The sequence below is a fragment of the Typopeltis vanoorti genome, chromosome 3 (genome assembly GCF_054136105.1).
Source record: "Typopeltis vanoorti isolate ZY-2024b chromosome 3, IOZ_Tvanoo_1.0, whole genome shotgun sequence".
Classification (NCBI taxonomy): domain Eukaryota; kingdom Metazoa; phylum Arthropoda; class Arachnida; order Uropygi; family Thelyphonidae; genus Typopeltis; species Typopeltis vanoorti.
This window is the reverse complement of record NC_143551.1, coordinates 70,399,861-70,424,929: the sequence shown is the minus strand read 5'-3', so window position 1 is coordinate 70,424,929 and position 25,069 is coordinate 70,399,861. Positions and strand designations below refer to the sequence as shown.

Sequence of the window (25,069 nt, the reverse complement as noted above, 5' to 3'; positions counted from 1 at the left end):
GGAGTCTCCGAGGATATTGACACGGATGAAATAGTTACTGACCTGAACTTACAGGATCTACCTCCCATAAAGGTCACTAGAATGTTTAGATCAAATAAGACACCTATTCCTTTAGTCTTAGTAGAAATTCATAATATTTACAAAGACATATATAATCTAAAATCAATCTGTGGACTCAAAATCACCCCAGAACCATTGAGAAAGAAAGCATCTTCTGGGCAGTGCCACAGATGCCAAAAATTTGGCCATGCCCAGAAGCTATGCAAAGCTCAGTTCAGATGCCTAAAATGTGGCAAGAATCACCCCACAAACACCTGTGCCAAGCCAAAATCCACCCCGGCTATGTGCGCTAATTGTGGGGGGTCCTCACCCTGCTAATTATAGAGAGTGTATACATCACCCCAAAAACAGATGGAACGATCCAAATATTCAATCTACCTCGTCATCTAGTGCGAGAGTTCCTGAAGCTTAGGCTCCTCAGTCCTCCAAGAGTGAGAACATGACAACAGGTGCTCACCCATCATTAACTGAGCCCCTTAAGAAAATGAATCCTCAACATCAAGCGAGAACATATGCTGATGTGGCCCGCTCCAAACAGATAGTACAAACCCAGAACCTGACTAACCCACATTCAAATCTATCAGCTATTATCACCTCTTCTCTTGCAAACATGCTGCAGGATTTTAGCAACTCAAATCCATCACTAAGTGTTACAAAAAGATTCTTACAGCAAACCCAATCCATATTATCTGCACTCTCTGATGCATAGGAAAAAAATTTCCCCAGATTCTCTTAGGATTATTGCTTTGAATGTCAACAGTATCAAAAATAAACTGTTAGAAATCCAGGAATTTAATAATAGATACAACCCAGATATATTTCTAATCAATGAAACTCACCTGAGGCCTGCTGACACCCTAAAAATCAGAGGGTATCAGATTTACAGAAACGACAGACTTGGGTATAGAGGTGGAAGTACAGCCACCCTTATAAAAAAACTATATCAACCATCATTCAATAACCAACCCTACAACCACAAACCTCAAAATCACAGGAATTAATGTCCTCGCAAACTCAATTGGAAACCTTAAAATTTTTTCTGCCTACAACCCTCCATTAAAGACATTATTGACCTCAGATTTGGATGCCATCCTTGGAGTAAAAGGACCAGTCGTCATCACTGGAGACTTCAATGCAAAACATCCTGCTTGGAACAGTAAATCTACCAATAAAAATGATCACATCCTTTCCAGCTACACAGGATCAAACTATGCTGTTGTGGCTGGACCTACCGAACCAACTCATCTCAGTATGTCTGGCACTGCTGACATCCTGGATATAGCTATCCTGCAAGACATTAAACTACACTACAGCCTTAAATCACTAAACAAGCTGTCGTTGGATCACAACAAAATAAAGCTGGAGGGTTGGTTTTCCAAGTGGAGATTGGAGGTCAACCCCCCTGAAAAACTCAGTCGTTCTTTTCTCAAAAAGGCCAATATCTCCTGCAGGAGATGTGTTACTATTCAATACTAAAATTACCTGGGTGTAATTCTCGACAAAAAGCTATCTTTCAACCAACACATCAAGTCTACGTGTGCAAAAGCATTTAAAGCCATAGCTCAGATCTATCCGCTAATTAATAGAAATAGCAAGCTCAGCAACAGAATCAAATTGCAACTATACCAGATGACAATTCGTCCTATAATTACCTATGCCTCTCCAGCCTGGAGCCACACCTCTAATACTAACATTATCAAGATAGAATGAGTGCAGACCAAGTGATTGAGAATGATTCTGAACGCCCCGTGGTATGTTAGAAACAATCAGCTTCATAGAGACACAAATATTCCCTATATTTTCTCTTTTCTACAATCCTTAGCATCCAAGTTTTTCCTCAAGATGTCCACACATCCCAACGATTTGGTTCAGCAAGCTGCAGCATACGAGGCAACGGACATATTCAAATATAGAAGACCAAAAGCTATATTAACCTCCTATAGCGATGCATAATCTCCACGCCCATTCAGGGTGAGCAAACTGCTCATAAGTTTTACCATCACTGTAACCACAACAGATAGCGTGGAATATGAAAAGCATCTTGCTTCACCCCTAAAGACATAAATGTCAATTGTCACTTTGGTATCTTTTTTTTTTTTTTTGATTGAGAGACTGAGATTGATTTTGATGTGAACAGACGTATTATTTTAGACTGAGCCTGATTAGTTTGTTTGCAAGGTTTTTCACGAAACGCGTATTGCACTTGCGCAGACACAGTTTGTTTCCTACTGTCTCCCCATCTGCATGAAACATGAAAGAGGTCTAATCGCTGGCAGGCCCCACCCACAATGAGGACCAGTGGTGGATTTATGGTTTTATTTAGGGAGGTAGGATTTCAATCTGTGGCCAAGTGATTTCGTGACACTCCTTTTCCCTATCATAGGACAGCTAGCTGTATTTATTGCTGGTAGACGCCTAAGATTGTCTACGGGATTTGCTAGTGGACCCTCAAAAGTCCACAGGATTATCTTTAACCTGCTCGGGACACCTGAGCAATCTCTACTCTTTCTCCATCTGTGTCTTAACACATTTCTAAATTATTGTCATGGCAAAACTTCTGAATGAGGCCAAATTCGAGGAAGTATACATGGAATTCCTCAGACTAGGAAAGCTGCTGAGTGATAATTGGCCAGGAAAAGTCAAGCTCTTTGACACATCCCCCCCCACACACACACAGCAGTCACAGAGGACAATATGGATGACATAAGTGATGAGCTCATAATTCTGACGCAATCAGATTTTGCACACTCCCCAAGTATGGAAGATGCTACATCCCGAGACAGCAATTATCATACCTTGGAAACAGATACAGAGTTCCAAATGGTCAAAAAGAAGAAGAAAATCTCCACCAATGTGGAAGAACCCAAAACAACAGGGATAGAAGCACTCACTGGTCCTAAAGAAAAGATGCCACCAATCATATTAAGAGATAAGGAAAAATGGATCCCTGTCTCGTCAGCCCTCAGAGAACAAAACATCTCATTCTCATGGGCCAAAAACTCAGATGTGGGAGTTAAAATACAACCCACTACTGTCATGGATTACAGACAGATGACCAGATTTATGGACAATGCTAACGTCCCATATCACACCTTTACTTTACCCAGCGAAAAGAACCTGAAGGTAGTTCTGCATGGGATAGCTGAAGGTATCACTCCTGAAGATATGAGCACTGATCTCTCCAGACTGGGCCTCCCCCAGTAAAAGTGAGCAGGATGCTCACATCTGATAAAAGACCAATGCCTTTGGTGCTGGTGGAAATAAGCAACACACAAAAGCAGATCTGTAAACTGACAGTAGTATGCAGACTCAAGATTTCAACTGAGCCTCTTAGGAAAAGAGCATCTGCAGGTCAGTGTCATAGATGCCAAAGGTTCGGACATGTCCAAAAATTATGTTAGGCAGCCTTCAGGTGCTTGAAGTGCGGCGAGGGACACCAGCCCATCACATGCACCAAGCCACGCACAACTCCAGCATGCTGTGCAAACTGCAGAGGACCTCACCTCACCAACTACAAGGGATGCCTTTCCAATCAAGAATCAACAAAAGTCGATCTTGCTTCTCCACATAACAACGTTTTAAGAAACCAAACAGATCGTCCTCCAGTCCGAAACACCTCACCTTCATCCTCACAGGAAGGAACAACCATGACCAAAACATATGCTGAGTCTGCAAGAACTAAACCTCCTACATCTCTCGAGCTAGAAAGCTCCAACATAACATCTGTTTTTGCAGCCTCACTTGTCACCATGCTGCAGGAATTCAGCAAGCCATGCCCCTCAACATCTTCCAGAAAGAGATTCCTGCAAGGCACTCAAAACATTATAATAGCCATCTGTGATGAGCAATAAATTCAAACCAAAAGCTCTTAAGATAATCGCATGGAATGCAAATGGATTGATGAACAAGGTTTTGGAACTTCAAGAACTCTTCTCAGTGCTGATATCATCTTGATTGGTGAAACACACCTAAGACCAGCTAATAACCCAAAAATCCGTGGATACACTATGTACAGAAACGACAGAATTGGCACAGGAGGTGGAGGTACAGCCATATATATTAAGAGTTATTTGAATCATAATACAATAGACAAGCCCCAAACAGTAAACCTGGAGGTGACCAGTGTGGAGGTACGTACCTGCAATGCTGGGAGTCTCAAGATCTATGCTGCTTATAACCCTCCGAGCATTCCTCTGCTGACAACAGATCTGGACTCCATACTTGGTCCAAATGACTCAATAATAATAGCAGGAGATCTCAACTCAGGACACACAGCTTGGTACAGCTCATCAACTAACACCAAAGGTCACACACTTTTCAATGCTGAACTCTGTTGTTGTGGCCGGCTCTACCGAGCCCACCCACTTCAGCCCCTTAGGTAGCTCGGATGTACTAGACATCGTCATCTTTAAAAATTTAAGATACCAATTCAAATTGGAATCAGTCAACGAATTATCTTCTGACCACAGTCCCATAGTGCTTAATCTAGGTTCATCAGATCAATTCTCTCCTCTGCACACATTCATACATGGGACATGTTAGCCAAGGTTCTTCCCAATCATATCGGTCCGGTGCCCAATATCAGTAAAAAGTTAGAGATTGACACAGCAGTAAATAACTTAACCATACAAATTCAGAAAGCAATAGAATCAGTAAGACAATCTACTGTCTTCCACCCAACCAACCTTATCCCTGAAGGAATCATGGAGCTAATCAGAGCAAAAAATAGAGCCAGAAAGAGATACCACAATACCAGAGCCCCACAAGATAAAACGGTATTGAACAATCTAAACAGGCAGGTCCGGGAAGCTCTTCAAAAACACAGAACCCATCAATTGGAAACCAAATTGGCTAACATCAATACTGAAGATCATTCTGTATGGAAATTCTTAAGAGCAATCCGCACCAAAAAGCAACTCATATCCCTATACAAACCAAGAAAGGGACAGTTCACAAAGATCAAGAGAAAGCCAAAGCACTAGTAGATAACCTAGAATCTCAGTGCGATCCATCTTATACAAATCTAAATATCAACCTTATGTACAAGATTCATCGTCATGTTAGGACAACCTTAAGACAGAACACTGTTAACTCCAAACATATCACTCCTACAAATCCGGCAGAAATGATAAATATCATCTCCCATCTAAACAGTAAAAAAGCTCCAGGACCGGATGGCATAACTAACAGAATAGTAAAACCACTTCCAAGAAAGGCCATAGTCCATCTCGTCAACATTACAAATGCCATCTTTAGATTCCAGCATTTCCTTACTACATGGAAAACAGCCACCATCATGCCATTGAAGAAGCCAGGAAAAAATCCTCTCCTTCCCAAAAGCTACAGACCCATAAGCCTATTGTCTAGCCTCGGAAAGGTGACAGAGAAAGTGATCCTCTCAAGATTCCAAGCAGAAACAGATGTTAGGAATGTTGCCTAATGAACAGTTTGGCTTCCGTAAGGCCCATAGTATAGCTCAACAAGTGCACCGGCTGGTAGAAATCATTACTAAAGATTTTAACTGGAAACTCAATACAGCTGCCATCTTCATCAATGCAGAGAAGGCGTTTGACAAAGTATGGCATCAAGGCCTTCTCTACAAATTGATAAAATTTAACTTGCCAGTCAAGTTAATAAAAATAATACATTCTTACCTGAAAGACACATATATGCAGGTCAGGGTCAGCGAAACGGTTTCGACCAGCAGAATCTCGGCAGGCGTACCTCAGGGATCTCTTCTGGCACCTCTCCTTTTCTCAATCTGTGTAGCAGACATCCCTCTGAACTCAAGAACAACATTCACTGCATTATATGCAGATGATACTGCACTGATGGCAAGATCACTGAGTCCAAAACTGGCAACTAAAAGACTCCAAACCAGCATACACATTTTAGAAAAGTGGATGGCAGACTTATTAATAAGTTAACCCCCAGAAAAGCTCAGCTATATTGTTTACTAGAAATCCATACCATGGAGGATATTTATTTATTGGGAGTAAAGATTCCATGGCAGACTGAAGTTAAATATCTTGGAGTGATTCTTGATAGCAAACTCCTATTCAGTAAACATATTAGTTACATTACCTCAAAGACATCCAAAGTCTTAGCACAGCTTTACCCTATGATCAACAGACACAGTAAACTGGACACGCAAACAAAATTATCAATTTACAAGATGGTAATTCGACCGTCATCACTTCGCACCCCCCAGCGTGGAGCCACACCGCGAATTCAAACATTCTAAAACTTTAGAGATTACAGAATAAGTGCCTGAGGATGATTCTGGATGCCCCTTGGTTTATAAGAAACACCCAGATCCATAGAGAAGTTAATATCCCTTATATCTCTTCCCTTCTCCTATATCTAGCTGAGAAGTTCTTTACCAAGACAAGTAACCATCCAAACCCATTAATCAAGGAAGCCTTGGAATATAATGAAGCAGAAAATTACAAATATAAAAGACCAATGTCTATCTTAACTTCAGCTGAACACAGCTTAATTCACTGCCCTCAATGGGCTAGCATATAGCTCACAAACATTCCATTCAAAGTTCTTTCATTACAAGACAAAGGGGAATATGAAAAGCAATTTTGTTTCACCCATCTAGCCAGAAATGTTAATGTTAATATAACCTTGGTATCTCTCTCTCAGGTCTGGCTCTGACTGATGAGACCTCAATAAAGATCGAAACCACTCTAGGCAGTGGCCCTTCCCATTATGCATTACATTATACACGTCCAAAAGGGGGTTATAGGATAATACTAACACAAGTGATATGAAGTCATTATCCTCTATATACAAATAGTTCAGACGTGAATATATTTCATGTGCAAAACATTGTTTTGCTTCCTTGGGAAAAGCATTAAAATCAAGTATATAATTCCTATCCACCATTATGCCATGATATATAATTTCTTGGTATCTTTCATCTTCTTCTTCTCTCTTCCATCATCTATGTGGATGATGATGAGGCCGAATAAACTCTTTCCACTTCTGTCTGTCCCAGGAGAGTCGTAACAATTCTGTCCAGTTTGGTGTCGCTTGTTGTGATTTGGTTTTCAGGTCCTCTTTTATTTTATCTTTGTATCTTTAACATATAATAAATCCAAGGTAAAAAACTTTCTACATCTTTCTCTCATCTAGAGATTTTTATTAATAAGGTTGAACACCTTTTGTCTACTTGTATATGAGATATATATGACTTCTACATTACTTCAACCTTGGTCTCTCTCTCTCTCTCTGCTGTTCTTCCAACTGCGTGTGCAGCTGGAAGAACAGCAGAACATTGCGCCCTTCGATTGGAAAAGACCTGAGTTCAATTCTCATTGTGACAAGGGGAATCTTTATATGTACTTTTTCAAAGGAAGGTAAGTTAGCAGGGGGTTTTTCTCCTGGAAACTTGGGTTTTTCATCCCACATACAGACAAACTGGCCTTCAGAACACATCCATTTACAGACAAAAAATACTGCTGTTGGTGATGATGGAAAGCGAACAGGATATAAATTGGGAAGAGGAAACTGCTTATAGTAATAAGAGAATGGAATTTCTAGAATTTTTGAGGGATAAATGTCTTAGGCAATATGTAGTAGAAGGAACACAAGGTTCAAGAGTTTTGGATTTGGTCATAGATTCAGAAGAGCTGATAATTACTGAGATGACATCTCTTTCCCAGTAGTAGATGGCATTGATAGTAGTGTCGTATAAGAGAATTAAGTAGTAGTAGTGGGTAAGGTGTATTTAGCAAAGTAGAGTAGATTGTCCTCCCATGATGAGTCCTTGGACTCCCTGGAAGGCATGTAATAATAATAATTATTATTATCATTATTATTTAGAAAATATACAACAAAATAAAGACATCTAGAAAGAATGAAACAATATGAAAAAAATTATTACATCAGTAGCATGTGAAAGTCTAGAGAGACATAAAAAATACCGGAAAAAATAAAAAAATTACATATATGGGAGACAATGAAATAAAAACAATAATTGAAAATAAAAAGATGGCCTTTAAAGATGGTTAAGTAGATGAAAACAGGAACACGGGAACAAGAAGAAGAAATCGAATATAACATAAGAAGAGCAATATCCAAAAGAAACTAGAAACAAATCTTCTCAGAGTGGAGGATTTGGAGGGAAATGGCATTAATGGTTTTGTAAGCATATGGTGTGAAGTAGAGGTGGACAAGATAGGATATTTAGTGGGGTGTTGCTACAAGTCAGGGAGCATAGAGGGTAAGGAGCAAGAGATGTTTATTATTATTATTTGACACCTCCAGGGAGTCCAAAGACTCATCGAGGGAGGGCACCTGCTCTACAAATCTGTCTCAACCACTCAATCCACCAATGCCATCTACCGCCATCCACTGTCACTGGTATTTCCACAGACATCACAAACATCCATGCCCACGTCAGGATTCGAACCCACAGCCTTTTGACTGGAGAGCGGATACACTAACCACTCAGTGGCTGAGTGGTTAGCGTATAGTAACTTCTCAGAGTATAGCATATAGTAACCAACTAGTTTTGACTAAAGATGAATAGACATGCAGAAGTATCAAAGAGAGAGGAATGTATGTAAAATTATAAGGCAGATGATTAGAATAGTCTTAGATATCAATTTTATGGATATTAGATATTAGGCAGTTGAGCTTGGCAAGTGCAGGAAGAATGATGATTATGGGAGATTTTAACTACAGCAGTATAAATTGGGAAGAGGAAAATGCTTGTAGTAATAAGGGAATGGAATTTCTAGAATTCTTGAGGGATAAATGTCTTAGGCAATATGTAGTAGAAGGAACACAAGATTCAAGAATTTTGGATTTGGTCATAGATTCAGAAGATCTGATAATTACTGAGATGACATCTCTTTCCCAGTTGGAGAGAGTAACCAAGTAGTTTTGACTTGGAAGATGAATAGACATAGAAGTATCAAAGAGAGAGGAATGTATGTGAAATTATAAGGCAGATGATTAGAATAGTCTTAGATATCAATTTTGGGGCAGAATTGGAAGTACAAGATATTATTAGTGCTTGGGAAATTGTGAAAGAATATTTATTAGAAACAATAGTAAGCTGTATACCACAAGTGAAGAAGAGGACACAATTTTGGTTTAAAGTGGATGACAAATAATATCAAACAGAAACTACAGGTTAAAAAAGAGGTTATGGAAGAGAGATATAAAGAAGTGGGGGGGGGGTGCAGAGCAGATGCATGAAGAAGATAGGACTCAGAGAGTGACTACTATGGTAAGGAAGGCAAAACTGGAATATGAGAAGAGATTGGTACTGAGATCCTAAGGAATTTTTTAGCTATGTGGCCAGTAGGAGGAGAAATGATTGTGGCAAATTATACTGTTGGATAAAAATGGGAATAGAGTGACTGATGCAAAGGACATAGTGGAGTTGGTCAATGAACACTTTATTGGTGAATTTCATTCTGGAGAAGTAGGTTTTAATACTAGAGGGATAGGGCAAGTTTGGGGTTTAGAAGTTCAAGAGTAGAGTGTATTTATTGACATCCTGAGCACTCTGGATATCAATAAAGCAGTGGGACTGGATGGAATTTCACTGTGGATTTTGAGAGGATGTGATAAAGAACTGACAACTTCTTTACCTGGTTTTCAATGAAAGTCTGGCCAAGGTAAAGATTCCCAAAGAGTGGAAGGAGGGTAAGATAGTGCCATTGCATAAGATGGTAGCAGACTCGAAGTGTCAAATTATAGACCAGTTTCTGTTTCATCAGTAGTTGTTAAGATCTTGGAGAAATTAATGAGGAACCATATGCAGATGAGGATAATGTTATCTGTGAGAGTCATCATGGATTTGTTAAGGGGATACGCGAAAGAGCTTCGGGGGGGGGGGTATGTGGCAATTTTCGGCTATGCATCATTAACGCATGGAATCATTATTAAGAAAAAAAGAATTATTTTAAACTTATATATTTCTCAATAAATTATATATGAATTCTCCTACTGGATTTATAAATCGCACAAAAGAGAGCAATATAGCAAATACGAGTAGCTGTAAGCAACAAGAAAACGTTGATATTGTATCTGGATCAAATGAAATTGATAAGGGTATGGCATCTGACATCTCTAGAGAACCATCTAGGAAGACGATGAAAAATCTTCATATTATATGAATCACTTAAAATGTGGATTTTCATGGACGGGAAATGAAGAGGAACCTATTCCAAATTTTGTTCTGTTAAAAATAAATCATATTTTTTGTTTACATGAACATATAAATTCAAATAAAATAATAGACATTTACAATGAAATATACTTTTTTATTTGTTTATTATTATTATTTTCATAAGGGGGTATTTGTAATAATGGAAATTTAAGAGGGGGGGTAAGTAGATATCTGAAGTTTGAGAAACATTGCTTTATATCAATGACATTGTCAGTGTATCGCAGGGAAATATCCAGTTATTTGCAGATGTGGGAGCCCTGCAACAGGATTTGAATAAACTGAACAAAATAAATGAATGGAAGTGTTAGTTTAATGCAGCAAAACATGGTCTTGAAGTTGGGATACATCGATGGGAAGCGGCATACTCTCTCGGAAGAACTGTACTGGAGGAGGTAGGAGAGGCAAGAGATCTGGGGATGATGACTGATAGAAACCTGAAATTCAGGGAACATATTGCAAAGGTGGTGAAGGTAACCCGGGTGATTACTGCAATACTGAGAAGGATGTTACCTGCACAGATAAAAGAGTTGTCATTCCATTGTATAAAGACCTGATCAGACCACACTGGGACTATTGTTCTCAAATTTGGTCCCCAGGATTTGAAGAGGATAACTTAACTGTGGAAAGAGTGCAGAGATGGATAGCAAAGATGGTATCAGGACTGTACAATGTCAGTTATGAAGACAAGCTGAGGGAATATGGACTATAGAGTTTGGTCGATAGAAGAAGGAGAGGTGATATAATTGAGACTTTTAAACTGTTTAGAAGTGGTTACAGGGTTGACACTGGGGAGTTCTTTCACTTGGTGGAACAGAGGGAAGGAGCGAGGACAAAGGTCCTTCCCTGGACGTTAAGAAAGGAAGTTGTGAGCATGAGGATAAACAGTGGTTTCTTTGCATGGAGGGTGATTGAACCATGGAATGCATTGCCTGATAGAGTGGTTGAGCACGAATGGTCAATGAGTTCAATGAATTTGATAGAGACTTTATGTTTTCTAGGATGGGCCTCCTGCGATGAGTCTTTTGACTACATGGAGGCTGAATCATCACCATCATCATAATAATAGAATAGATAAATACTTTTATTTATCATGGATATGAAATATCATATGAAGGAAAAAAGAGATACAATTAAAAACTTCAAAATTTTTACAGATGCCTGATAAATAGAACACAATCCGAATATTGTACAAAAAAGAAACATGCTGTTGTTCTCAAATTTGGTCCCCAAGATTTGAAGAGGATAAATTAACTGTGGAAAGAGTGCAGAATCGAAATGAATTCATAGATTCCCTATGCAGTTGATTCTCATTATAGGGACAACAGAAATAGTTGCTTGTAAAAGATAGTTTGCTATAGTGAATTTTATTTATTTATTTCATTATTATTATTATTATTATTTGTTTTTTGCATTGCATTGTGCCTCTGAGCTTTGGTTGGAACTTTTCAATAGTTATATCAATAATGAGGGTCATCTGTATTACATAGGTTGACTCTCTTAAGACTGTTATACCTCTCCATGTGTGATCATTGTTATACATATACTAGTCACTGAATTAGAAACTTTTTTATTTAATACTGTGTTGGACCTCCTCTTTAGCTTAAATTACAGCACATATGGTGCTAGATTGCATCTACATGTACAACATACCAGCATTCACCAGATAGTCCTTTAACCACCTTACCAGCCATTATGGATCAAATATGCATTCTCATACGCTTCGTATCCATCATATATTTCAATGTAATGTTAATGGTATTACAATTTTAACATGCACTTCGTATCCATGGTAACGTGGACGTATATATACATCCTGGCCGGTAGTGTGGTTAATCGCTAAGATTTGATGGAAGAGGACTTTGCTCCTGGATCCGGTTTTCTAACTTGTCCCATACATTCTCAATGGAGTTCAGATTTGGGCTTTGTGGTAGACAGGGAAGATGATGGAAATTGTTGTCCTGCTCACTGAACCACTGCTAATAATTCTTGCATGATGGACAGTAGCATTGTTGCCCATGAAACAATCATTAATTGCTGGATAAAAAGTCAACATTACAGGATGGACTTGATCAGCAACAATGTTCAGATATTCCTTGTAGGACACCCAACCTTCCAGCAATATCAAGGGACCCATTCCATACCAACAGAACATGTACCACCCCATGACACCACCTCCAGAACCTTCAGTTATGGTTACAAGGCTTGGGGCTCCTGCCAGTATTTTGCATAAGTGATATTTACATACATCTTCATAAATGTTTCTAACTCAGTGGCATACAAGGGTAGGCTGAAAAGTTCTCGGCCATAAATGGCAACACTATCGGCAAGATTTTGTTTTCCTAAGTTCATACATCTGTCATAAGCATCCATGTGAAATTGCAAGTCATTCTATCAAGTAGTTTGCTTTATACAGCTGTCTGAAGCAAAAGTGTTGTCTGTATCCCTTGAAATGGATAAAATTGAGTATCGTGCGGTTATAAATTTCTTTGTAAAAGAAGGTTTAACACCAAAAGAAATTCATTCGAAGTTCATAAAAGTTTATGGGCACTCCTCATTTTCAACAATTAAGAAATGGACTCCCAAGTTTAAACGTGGGCGTACCAGCCTTGAATATGATCCATGTGAAGGACGTCCAAAAAGTGTAACAACAGCAGAAATCATTGATCAAGTGCATGATTGCTGAGACTATAGGCATTTCAAAAGAACGTGTAGGATACATTCTGCATGAAGAATTGCAAATGAAAAAGCTTTGTGTAAGATGGGTGCCGTGCTTGCTCACAGCAGATCAAAAACGCACTCGTATGAAAATCTCTGAACAGTGCTTGGAGCGTTTAAACAAGAATAAAAACTGATTTTGTCCGTTGATTTATTCCTATGCATGAGACGTGGATTCACCATTACACACCAGAATCCAAACAGCAGTCAAAACAGTGGACAGAAGCCGGTTGTTCAGCGCCAAAGAAGACAAAGTCAGTTTTATCAGCAGGAAAGGTCATGGCATCGGTGTTTTGGGATGCTAAAGGCATTTTGTTTATTAATTATCTTGAAAAGGATAAAACGATAACTGGGGAATATTATTCTGATCTTTTAACCAGACTAGATGAAAAAAATTTGTGAGAAAAGACCCGGTTTGCAGAAGAAAAAAATCATCTTTCATCAGGACACTGCACCTGCCCACAAAGGTGTTTTGGCAATGGGGAAATTAAGGGATCTGCACTATGAATTGTTGGAACATCCACCTATTCCCCATATTTGGCTGCCTCTGACTTCTGTCTCTTCCCAAAACTAAAACTCTTCCATGCTGGTCAGCGTTTTTCTTCGAATCAAGAGGTGATCGCAGCTGTAGAGGAGTATTTTGCAGATCTTACTGAGAACCACTGCAGGAAGAGAATAATGGTGCTGGAGCATCTCTGAAATAAATGTATTAGTCTTAAGGGAGATTATGTTGAAAAATAAAAATAATTTTGAAATTATAAATTTGTTTTTTCATTGTTAGGCCGAGAACTTTTCAGACCACCTTCGTATAATGGATGCAGCTTTTTGACACATTTTATTTGAATCAGCAGAATAAAGTTTTATTTATGTTAATTTTTATGAGTTCGGCTATTATGAAACTTTTGAACATGACACTGCAGAAAGTAGCATCAGTTAGCCACATAAAAAATGTAACTTATTTATTTTTTTAACACTAAATTGCTATTTTTGTGTGTGTGTATATATATATATATATATATATATATATATATATATTAAAACATTAAACATTTAAATTATTTTTTACCAAATAAACATGGAAGAAAAGTTTAATGTTTTTATTATTATTATCTTCACACCTCTATTTCATCACAGATTCATTATGGGAAGTCCTTCTGTCGCATGCATGCACACAACTCATCATGCTGCCCTAAATTCATTCACATTCTCTATAGTCATCACACTCTCAGGCAATGCATTCCAATCATTATCAGTCTTAATGCAAAAGATTTAATCACACCCTCCTTATACAGCTTCCAGAGATAACTTCCTGTCCTCCCCCTCCTCCTTCTCCCACCATTCTCTGAAAACCTCTTCCATGTTAATCTAATAAAAATCCTTACTAACTTATATGTTTGTATCATATTCCTTCTCCTCCTCCTATCCACTAGACTCTGCAAATTGCATTTTCTCAACCTTTCTTCATACTCAACAAAGAGACCAGAAACCACATTAGTCAATTGTCTCTGTACCCTTTCCAATAACTCTTCATTCTTTTGGAAACCAGGTAACCAAATCCATGCACAGTAGTCCATTTGAGGCCTAATTAAGATCTTTTTTTACCATGGAACCATGCATCTCTTACTTTTACAAACTAGTGCCTTCCACATCATTGCCAAAATCTGCTGTGCCATATTAAAAATTTTAGGAATGTGTCCTCTAAATATTAGATCCCTATTCACCATCATGTCAAGATCTCTTATTTCCTCCACCTCCCCCAATATATCCCCACAAACGATAAACTGTATATCTCATGTTTGTTTTCTAAATTTTAAAACCTTACACTTTGCAACATTGAACTGATAACCCACACCCATGCCCATTCTCTCAGTCTATTCAAATCCTCTTGTAAGGCCACAACATCTGTTCTACTCCACAGTTCAATCCAATTTTGCATCATCTGCAAACAATTGCATATCACTATTCAAACCTCTCCCCAGTATCATTAACATATAAGTTAAACAGCAATGACCCAAAAACAAAACCCTAGGTGCACATCACTAGTGACTTTCCTCTTGGATATTGCTCTCTCTGATACACAATTTGCCAAATAGCCAATCACCAATCAACAACTAATCTGTTACCCTGTCTGTTCCAGTTTCACTATCAACTTATCATGTGGAATCCTATTAAAAGCCTTTGTAAAATCTAAGTACCACAATGTTTGTATCTCCCTTATCCAATGCATCAGTCACCTTATTGTAATAAATAAGTCATCATCATCATCATCAAATTCCTGCCATGTACCCTCCAGGGGGGGGGTGTACAGGATATGATAGTACTACATGAAAAATTTACATCATTACTAACTTCCTATCTACAATTTTCCTCCAAATCAGTCTGTTACTTGTCAAGGCTCCAACATTATCGGATCTTATATTTCTATCGTCTAAGGCACTTTGTACTGTATCAATCCATCTATATCTTGGTCTTCCTCTGGGTCGTTTTCCTGCCAACCTGACAGAGAACACTTGTTTTGCTAATCTTTCCTCTCCCATTCTGTTTAAGTGACCATACCACCTGAGATTAGCTCTGCTAATGTATTCCTGGATGCTGACAATATCAAGTTCTTTCCTAATATCCTCCTTTTTAATATGATATTGCCATTGATGCCATCTGTTCAAACCTCTAATCTTTCTCAGGACTCTCATATCTGCGGACTCTAATCTTTGGTCAAGTGTTTTACTTCTGACCCAGCTGTCAGATCCATAAGTTAAAACTGGTTTGAAGTCAGTCACTGTCTTGCATACTAATTTAGTGTTCCGACTAATTTCTCTCTTATTCCATATGAATTTATTCATTTGACTTCCTACCATACCAGGTTATCCATGTTTAATTTACCATCTTCACTCAAAATCGTGCCTAAGTAGCTGAAATGTTTTACTTGTTCCACAGATTCTCCGTTCACAATGCAGTTGACATTTTCAAAGATTCTGCCTATTTTCATTGTCTTTGTCTTTTTATTGCTGACCTTCATACCATATCTGTTACAACAGTTATTCAATTAATCAGGGAATCTTGCAGACTTGTAGCGGATTTATTAAAACATTGCCTTATATTAGCAAATCCATGCTATCCATCAAATAAAATTCTACTATTGTCAACCCAGTTTTGGATCTTGGTCCTCACTAATCTCTCCAACACTTTAACCACAACACCTGAAACACAGATTGGCCTATAATTTGATTCTTGAGTTTCAATCAATCCCTTATGAAGCTTGCAGTCTTACCTTCATTTGACTCCTTTGGAACTTGGCCCAAGGTAAAACTCATTAAACAAGTATGTCAAGGTAGATGTTGATTTCCTGGCACATTCCCTCAAGGCACAAAATGATATATATCATCAAATCCTACAACCTTATTAACATCAAGTTTACTCCATTCTCCATATACCTCCTACTCACTCTTAGTCAGTCTATGAGCAGTTTATGAACTGCTCATTTAATATCTCAACTATATCCTCTCCAGTGATTATCATTTTACCATTTTCTTCAGTCATTGTCATCCTTCCACAATGATTCTTTCTTCTGCTGGCTACATACCAAAAGTACTCCCAGGGATTTTTAAGCTTCATTAACTAACTGCTGCTCATATTACACTTTTGCTCTTACCAATCTGGTGAGGCTTCTTGCCTGTTCTTTGTATTCCTCATGGAATTGATTATTACTATTAATCTGATGCTGTCTCCATAACATCTTCTTCCTCCAGAATGCATGCTTAATCTCTTTATTCATCTATTGAATACCTACTTTATTTGATCTTCTGACCCTAGAAATATATTTAGACATTGCATCTGCTAGATTACTCTTGAATAACACCCAGCAGCATTGATCTCCTTTCACCCAATTCTTCATTCTATGCTGCAGTGAGCTGTCTCCTATGCTTTTCATAATTACCAGCCTTTTAGTTCCACATATATCCTTTCATCACAAGAGCTCCTCAAATAGTTGTCAACTACCCAGGTAATCACTTCATAGTCAGTCTCACCAAAGGGAGATTTGACATTCCTCAAACTACACACACACACTGCACTCCTTTCTCTTCACACATTTTTGCTGTTATACCATTCATAATTTTCTCAGTGCCTCAACTCATCCCTGTCATTCCTGGGTAACACACTGACTATCTTTCTTACAACACTATTTCTTTTCAACACTTTCAACTGGCCTGGTTGGCCGAGTGGTTAGCGTATCCACTCTCCAGTCATTTATAATGATATCTTCTGATGAGATGATGAAATCCAAGACCCTTGGACTATTTCCACCTTGTATACCTCTTTCTCTATCTTGCATGGGCACAGCTTCTTTTCTATCATCAGTAGCACTCCACCTCTCTTTTTGCCTTTTCTATCTTCATGAAACACATCATACCCTTCCATTGCTATTCCTTCTAGGATATCATCCTCATCCAACCATGTCTCACTTATTCTAACAATTTCTGGATATATAATAAGTTCCAGTGATATAATTTATTAGACATGACTCCTCCATGCCTATCTCCAGCCATTCCTTTCTCATTACCCACCAGAATTCTCTCCGGACACAAATTACACCTCCCCCCAACATCCCAGGCCATCCCATTCCTTATCTACTCTCTCTCTCTCTCTCTCACACACACACACACACACACACACACACATTCACTACTTCTTTGAGCATCAACCGTTCTTGAACTCTGTCTACCTGCTACCTGTCCATGCTAACTCCACCTCCCATTTCCTTATCTATCTTGCATTCCAATTCTCTTATTCAGATACTCATGCTATTCACTGCTCTATTAATGAGTACTCCTTCAATCCTTCTTTACTTACTCTTCTGCTCTTCCTTATCACCTCTCCAGATGGCACACTAAAGCCATTCAAATGCAGTCAGTCACTCTTATACAGTTCCATTCATTCCTCAAACTTCCCACACATACTCACACACTGCACTCCTTTCTCTTCACAGATTTTTGCTGTCATACCATTCATAATTTTCTTAGTGCCTCAACTCATCACTGTCATTCCTGGGTAACACACTGACTACCTTTCTTACAACACGATTTCTTTTACAACATTTTCAACTGGCCTGATTGACCGAGTGGTTAGTATAGCTGCTCTCCAGCCAAAAGGCGGTGATTTCGAATCCCGCTGTGGGCATAGATGTTTGTGCTTTCATCATCTCATCAGAGGATATCATTATAAATGGTTGGAGAGTGGATACGCTAACCATTCAGCCAACCAGGCCAGTTGAAAATAGTAGTGGTGGTGGTGGGCAGTATATAGCATTGGTTAGTTGCAATTTGTTGGTGGATATGATTGGTGGAGACAGAGTTGTAGAGTAGGTGCCCTCCCTCTATGAGTCTTTGGACTCCCTGGAGGTGTCACGTAATAATAATTTTATTCTTCTCAACAACCTCCAGATATCCCTTCTTACATTCTCCATGTTTCCAGGTAGTAGGAACATCATTTGTTCCTACTACTACCACCACCACCAACAACAACTCTTTTGCTCACTTTTCCTCATATCCAATGCCTCAATCACTCTATTCATTCTACCTCCAGGAAAACAAACCTTGTGCATCTTCTCATTCACCACACCTCTAATAATGAAATCCCCATGCAATGCCACTCACAAGTCATTCATTACCTGTTTCATACCACCATCATTCCTTCCAGTCTTCATCACTCTTCCATACATATCTACATTTCTCTTAATTTTGCTCTTACATGTGATTCGTATCTTGACTCATCTTTACCAACTCTGCTTTCAGATCTTGTGTCAGTTTTTCGATATTGTTCATTCTCTCTCTCTCTCTCACCATCATGCTTGCATGCTTTCTTTTGTGCAAACTTTTGTTTGCTCACACTTGGATAAAGGATTAAACTAAATTTATTATAGTCTAACCAAGTGAAAAATAAACTTTCAACATCTTTCTCTAAATCCAGAGTAATTTAATAAAAAGGTGGCACACCATTTGGCAACTCCTATAGGTAGAGACGACCTTGCTAATGCTTCTGCCTGGTATCTCTACTTGGGCCTGGCTCCCTCTGAAGAGACCTCAATAAAGGTCGAAACTAGTCTTGGTAGTGGCCCTTCCCTTAATGCATAACATTATACATATCTGCAAGGAGATGTGTTTTGCATTATGGGAGATACTGAGATAGGAGTTATGTTAGCTTGCTCCACCTTTGCAACGAGTTTCCCGGTGTTGTACCACCTTACCCCAGTCCTGAAGATACTTTCAGGCACAAACTTTGTTTGCTCACACTTGGATAAAGGATTAAACTAAATTTATTATAGTTCTAATTTTCTATTACCTAATTAGAAGATTTTGCCTCCTACCTCAACAACCTTCATCCTTGAATGAAATTCAATGCTGAATTTGAAAAAAAACACAGGTCTTTACTGGTTTTGGATACACTAATTGAGGTATATGAACAAAACACAGTTGACTTTTCAGGCTATAGGAAACCAACAAACACAGGACGTTACCTACATGCTACATCTCATCACCACCCAGCACAAAAAATAGGTGTCATTCATTCCTTATGCAATAGGGCCTACAGAATTTCCACCAACATAGATAAAAGAAACCAAGAACTACAATACCTGAGTTCAGTCCTACCAAAAAATAGTTACAACAGAACATTAACCAAAAAAATTATACATCAACTTCAGAACAATCAGGTGAACAAGAAAACCTAGACTTTAAAAGGGATGGTGATTCTCCCACATATACAATTGGTCACAGATAAAATAGCAAGGTTGCTTTTCCAACAAAACTTAAAAGTCGCCTTTTACTCAATCAACAAGATCTCTAATCACCCCAAACCGCTACATCTGCCACATGAAAAAACAAGGTGTCTGCAAGATCAGTTGTAGTTGTGGTTTACACTACATAGAACAGACAGGCAGATCTAGAGAAGTATGTCAATTGGAACATTTCAAAGACGTTGGGAATGAAAGAAGACACAAATCAGGGCTGCATCACATACAAAACATCAAGTACCATAGCAGCAAACAAAAATGCCCCACATAGATTATTGTTTTTCCTAAATAGTATTCAAAGAATAAGCTGAAATGATGAAGCATCCACTACTGTGCAACAAAAAACAAGAGATGAATTTACATTGAGTTTGGTCTTCACCAATTCATTACAGCATACTTGTATCTGCCAGTAGTATAAAGAACCCATGAACTAGCAACCAGCATAATGGTAAATGCACACCTTCCATTGTTAAATCATGTTCAAATATTTCCACTGGAGATGTTAAGTGTTATTACTTGTTTAGTTTTTTAGTTTGTTCATGTAATTATCCTGATGAAGTAAAAAACAAAAGAATTTTCATGAAACTTGTCAAGGAAAAAAAATAGTTTCTATGAGATATTTTTTATGTGGAAAATTACCAAAAAACACATATTCCTATATGTTCTATCTCCACCAACGATAAAAAACAGTACTATGTTTTTCGGATATGTTCAAAAACTACTCATTGACAAGGAGGAATATCTTAATATCATTTTTCAGCTAAATGTGGTACCCCAACATTTTGCAAACAGTGTGACAAATGTTGTGCCTATTTCCCATATATTCTTAGATTTTTTTTTCCTTCTGTAGTTACACAAAAACATCAGAAAAGTAGATTAAAAAGTACCTTCTCTATACAAGAGTTATACAAAATTAAAGATTTGAAACTAGCCTTGAGAAATGCTAAATTGTACATTGACCTTGGTTCATCCAAAAAAAAACCTTTATACTTCAAACACTTGCAATATTTGTGTACTGTTTTATCTTAATTATTTTCAATAAACAACTGCATTTAAAATACCAGCACACTTTTGTGAAAATCCTGTATATATAATCTGGTAATTCCATCTGAAAATATGTTCTGAAGTAGTTTTATATAAATATTTCATAGTTAACAAATTGTTTCTGTATTGGTTAATTTTTTTATTATTAATATAATGAATATAGAATTAGATCATTTATAAACTTGAATGTGTTGCTGATATATATATATATATATATTTATTTATTTATTTTATTTTATTTTTCTGTAGATACTAGGAAAGCCGAATACCAGGTGTAACATCAATGAAACTTAGGAATACTGATTACTTATCTCCTTAGATCTATGGGAGTACCAACAAATCTCATAGACCACCAGTTTGCCTTCTCAGGGGATGATACTGCCACATTTGTGGCCAATTTATCCATCCTCTGAACATAAGTTATCCTCCTCAGCTGCAACACTACCCAAATCAGTCCATTATTATTATTGTTATTATTATTGTAAGGAGTTGAAATGCTCTCGTTCTCTTCAGTAATAACAAATAGTGACTTTTCTCAAGAACGATGAAGATAACGGTGAAAACTTTCCCTGCATTGTTTGCATTCCGTCCAGCCAAGCTGGTGCTAAAAACAGCTACCACATATATGGCAGAATATAGAGGCACATTCCATCAAAATACTTCCTACTACACTCACTCATATGTCTGTTATGTGTCTTTGGCACTTCCCAGCATAACTTCACTTACCTTACTTCTGTCCTACTATTCACATTTTTGTATCAATGGATCCATGCTCCTATATTAAATACCCGGATCAATTTCTTGCACTAGTTAATTTCCAAACAAGATGCTGAACTGTTCCCCCTCCTCCATCCAAATAGAAAACACTCCAGTATTTGAACCCAGTGTTTCTTCTTAGAGAGTTCTTGTTCTTAAATTCAATGGAGAAAATACATCAACCAGGCTATTCACAAAATATCTCAAAAACATGTTGTAGAAATGAAAAGGCCAATAATCCATCCTGTATTTTACTTTGTTTGTGCTCCTTGAAAAAATTTTAAGAACTGATTTACAGAGAATGGAAATTCCTTATGAGGGGAAATGGACAGCCTTCTCTTTTGGTTATTGTTAATTTAATTCAAGACAATACTGTTTTACAACAGTATTTTGTGGCATCTTCCAGATTGCTGTCATGTGTATATCTTTTGGATGTGCCAGAACCTGTAAAAATGTTATTGTTACCAAAACCCAGCAGATATACCTAAGAGTCTTTCATTATAATGCCCATTGGCTAGTAAGAAAAAGGAAAAAATCAAGCCAAGGCAGCTAGCATTTGACAAGCATTTAAAGAGACAAGTGGCATTTTGCCATGGTCCCGTCCATGACAAAACAGAATAATCACTTGCTGTTTTCATGCATAAAGCATTTGCAAACTTTTGATAAAAATAATAATAATAAATAAATAAAAACTGTAATGAGCATTAAATAATTAAGGATGATTTCATGGAGCAATATAGCTAAGGTGAAATATTTTCACAAGTGTACACACAGTTTGTTTGACATAATTGCTGTTAAACCGAGTGAAACCTTTAACTCCAAAAATTATACTTAGCTCAAGTGATTCAAGTTCTTCAAACTCTTTATTATTATGCTGGAATACAACTGCACTGCATATACCTGGAAGATATTGTTAATGACAGTGAAGCAAGCCAGAAAGAAATCCTCTATGGACAAATGAAGCACTATTGCTGGTTGTTGGAGTAGCAATAGTACACAAGACTGTAAAGCTACCTCAGTTTCCCATATGGATGGATGCTGCTTCCAAGAAATATTTATTTCTGGAAACAGCCTTAGTTCATGGGCATTAAATGAGACTCATTCACAAATCTTAATCATCATTCTTCCATCATTCCACATCTCTGTGGCATGCAGTTTAGTGATTACTAACCAAGAAGAAATTATTCTTGATGACTAGTATTGTACATGTATGAATATGTGATCAACTTTCAAGATATTGGGGGTGCAGTGAACAGATATCTGTGACTTAAAAAAAAAAAAAGCAACAAGAATAATATTAATTATCATTTATATTAACTGCAGAGTGTATAAAGTAACTTTGGTCATAGCACAAGCTGCTGCTACTAACTACTACTGTTACTACTAATACTACAACTACTACAACCACCGCCACCATCAACATAACTGCCACTATTACTTCTAGTACAGAAGCAACTGCTATAGCTCACAGCATCTAGGCAGGGTATAAAGCAGTTTTTTTCTTGACAATCTGGTCTTATTGGGAACTTGATGCTTTTATACCCTCCAAGTGAGAGAAAGATATACTAAAACTGTGGTGTGTTTGTAGTCATCTTCTCCAGGTGCTTTCAGGCTACAAATTCACACCTTGTGTCTCCATATCATTCTGAAGTTCTTTTACATGTAGATTTTACACCATGTCATTCTGAAAGCATCATGTTCATATGAACTCTTCAAAAGTTATTACTTGCAGATTAAAATAAATAAAAAAAATAAATAAAAAAAATTGAGTAGACAGTGGGATTTCAAGAAATGGTTTATTATGGTTGCACTGTATAAACCATGCTATTATGGCATGCTTACTTCTGTTTGTCTTTATTCTCTAAACTTTCATAATTATTTATACTTTGTTTTTATTATGATGTCAGTTCACTTTAATTTCCATGTGTCACAGAGAAATTGTCTTGGTGTCTCACTGCCTTACTTGTGCCAAAAGCACCATGTGCTTATTTGGAGTTATTTGGTGCTGGTATAGAATATAATTTATTACCTGTATTATGGAGAATGTGACTTGTTACTTTGCCTCAAGATGTACTCTAATGTGGCAAAGAAATAGCGCTCTGAAATGGAACTGTTAATATGTGGCTTCATTTGAAGACAGAGCAATAACGGATGCATTGCTCAATGATTAAAAAAATCAGGTGATTGAAATGTTGGTACCATGAAACGAGACTTGTAATATGTTGTTTCACTAGACAGTAATGTTTAATAGTAAACATACATTTTCATTAAGGTATTAGAACTACTACTATCATATGTGATTGTGTATAAAATCGTACACTGTAAATGAGTTCTCATAAGACTAAAGACTGAATGAATGCATTGCTAAATACCTGTTTTAAATTTCATTTCACATCTTTAAAACCTAGTTCTAAAATAAATTTTATATGTAAAATGCAAAAATTTGTTCAGAAGATAATTTATCTAAACAGTTATATAAAAAAGTAAAATGTTAACAAAGTTTCACACAAATTGCCATCAACATTAATAGTGATATTCTGAAATGTTTACATTCTGTTATTTTATAGTGTTTCACTGGTAACTAAAATTTTAAAATTTGAATAAGTTTTTCTTTTCTTTTCTTTTCTTTTTATTTATTTTTTTTCCTGTGTGTGTATGTCTTGAGTGTTCAGATTAGGTTTTACTATATAAACTATATTCTCTCTCTTTATCATCTTATCTTTGTGCAGATGAGTTTTCCACAAAGCAGTATTATGTAAAAAAAAAAAAACAGAAATTTATAATTATTTATGTCTACAAACTAAAAATCTTTTGCTAATTTCTCATTGCTTTGTGGTTTTAGATCAAATAGTTTAGCTTTCTTTTAAATATTTTAAAAAAGAAAAAGAAACAAACATAACCTTGATAGGCCTTTACCTTAAAGTGGAAAGAACTAAAGGAACTAGCATCAGACAATAGTTTTGTGTTCATGAATCTATGGTAATGACAAATATTTTTTCTATTCTACTGGTGTCATTTGGTAAATTCTGTTATAAAAACAGTTTATTCCCTGTCAAATGTTGTAGTAAAATCAGTTTTATACTGTTTATTAAAAGTTTATTTTACTGTAGAACATTTTTTTTGTGTGTGTGTTTTGCTTCAGTTTTAAGACTCTACTCAGTGAATCATTAATAGTGTATCATTTTGTCTTCTGAAAATTCCATTGCTTTGTCATAGTTGAATTATTTGAATATGTAAAATAATAAAACTGTTTTTAAGAAATGTGTGGCCATTCTTTGATTAGTTACAGTACTGTGTTTCATTCATAGTCTTACAGCAATTCTGGTGCATGGTCCTCCATGCAGTCAAAACACTTGTTGCAGAATGCACATGATACTGTACATTAATTTCGTTCAGTGTTTATAACACCATCTATTCTAGCAGTGTATTCTGAACATCCACTATTATGCAAGAAAAAAAAATACATCCATTTGTGAATATCTTCTGTATTAATCTGGTATAATGACCTCCCA

General features: G+C 37.1%; 1 protein-coding gene across 2 annotated transcripts in view; it reads left to right on the top strand.

The window, feature by feature from the left end:
- Positions 1-24,784, top strand: part of LOC150108248 (protein turtle-like) — a 1,021,857-nt gene extending 997,073 nt beyond the window's left edge. The window contains exon 18 of one of the 2 annotated variants that reach the window (XR_016548124.1): positions 21,051-24,784. Coding sequence is in view for 1 of the 2 variants with exons in the window: in XM_090390663.1 (XP_090246789.1) it covers positions 21,051-21,079 (29 nt within the window). In the remaining variant the exon portion in view is untranslated. The remainder of the gene's footprint in view (positions 1-21,050) is intronic. The other variant, XM_090390663.1, reaches the window with a different exon arrangement.
- The last annotated feature ends 285 nt before the right edge of the window (positions 24,785-25,069 follow it).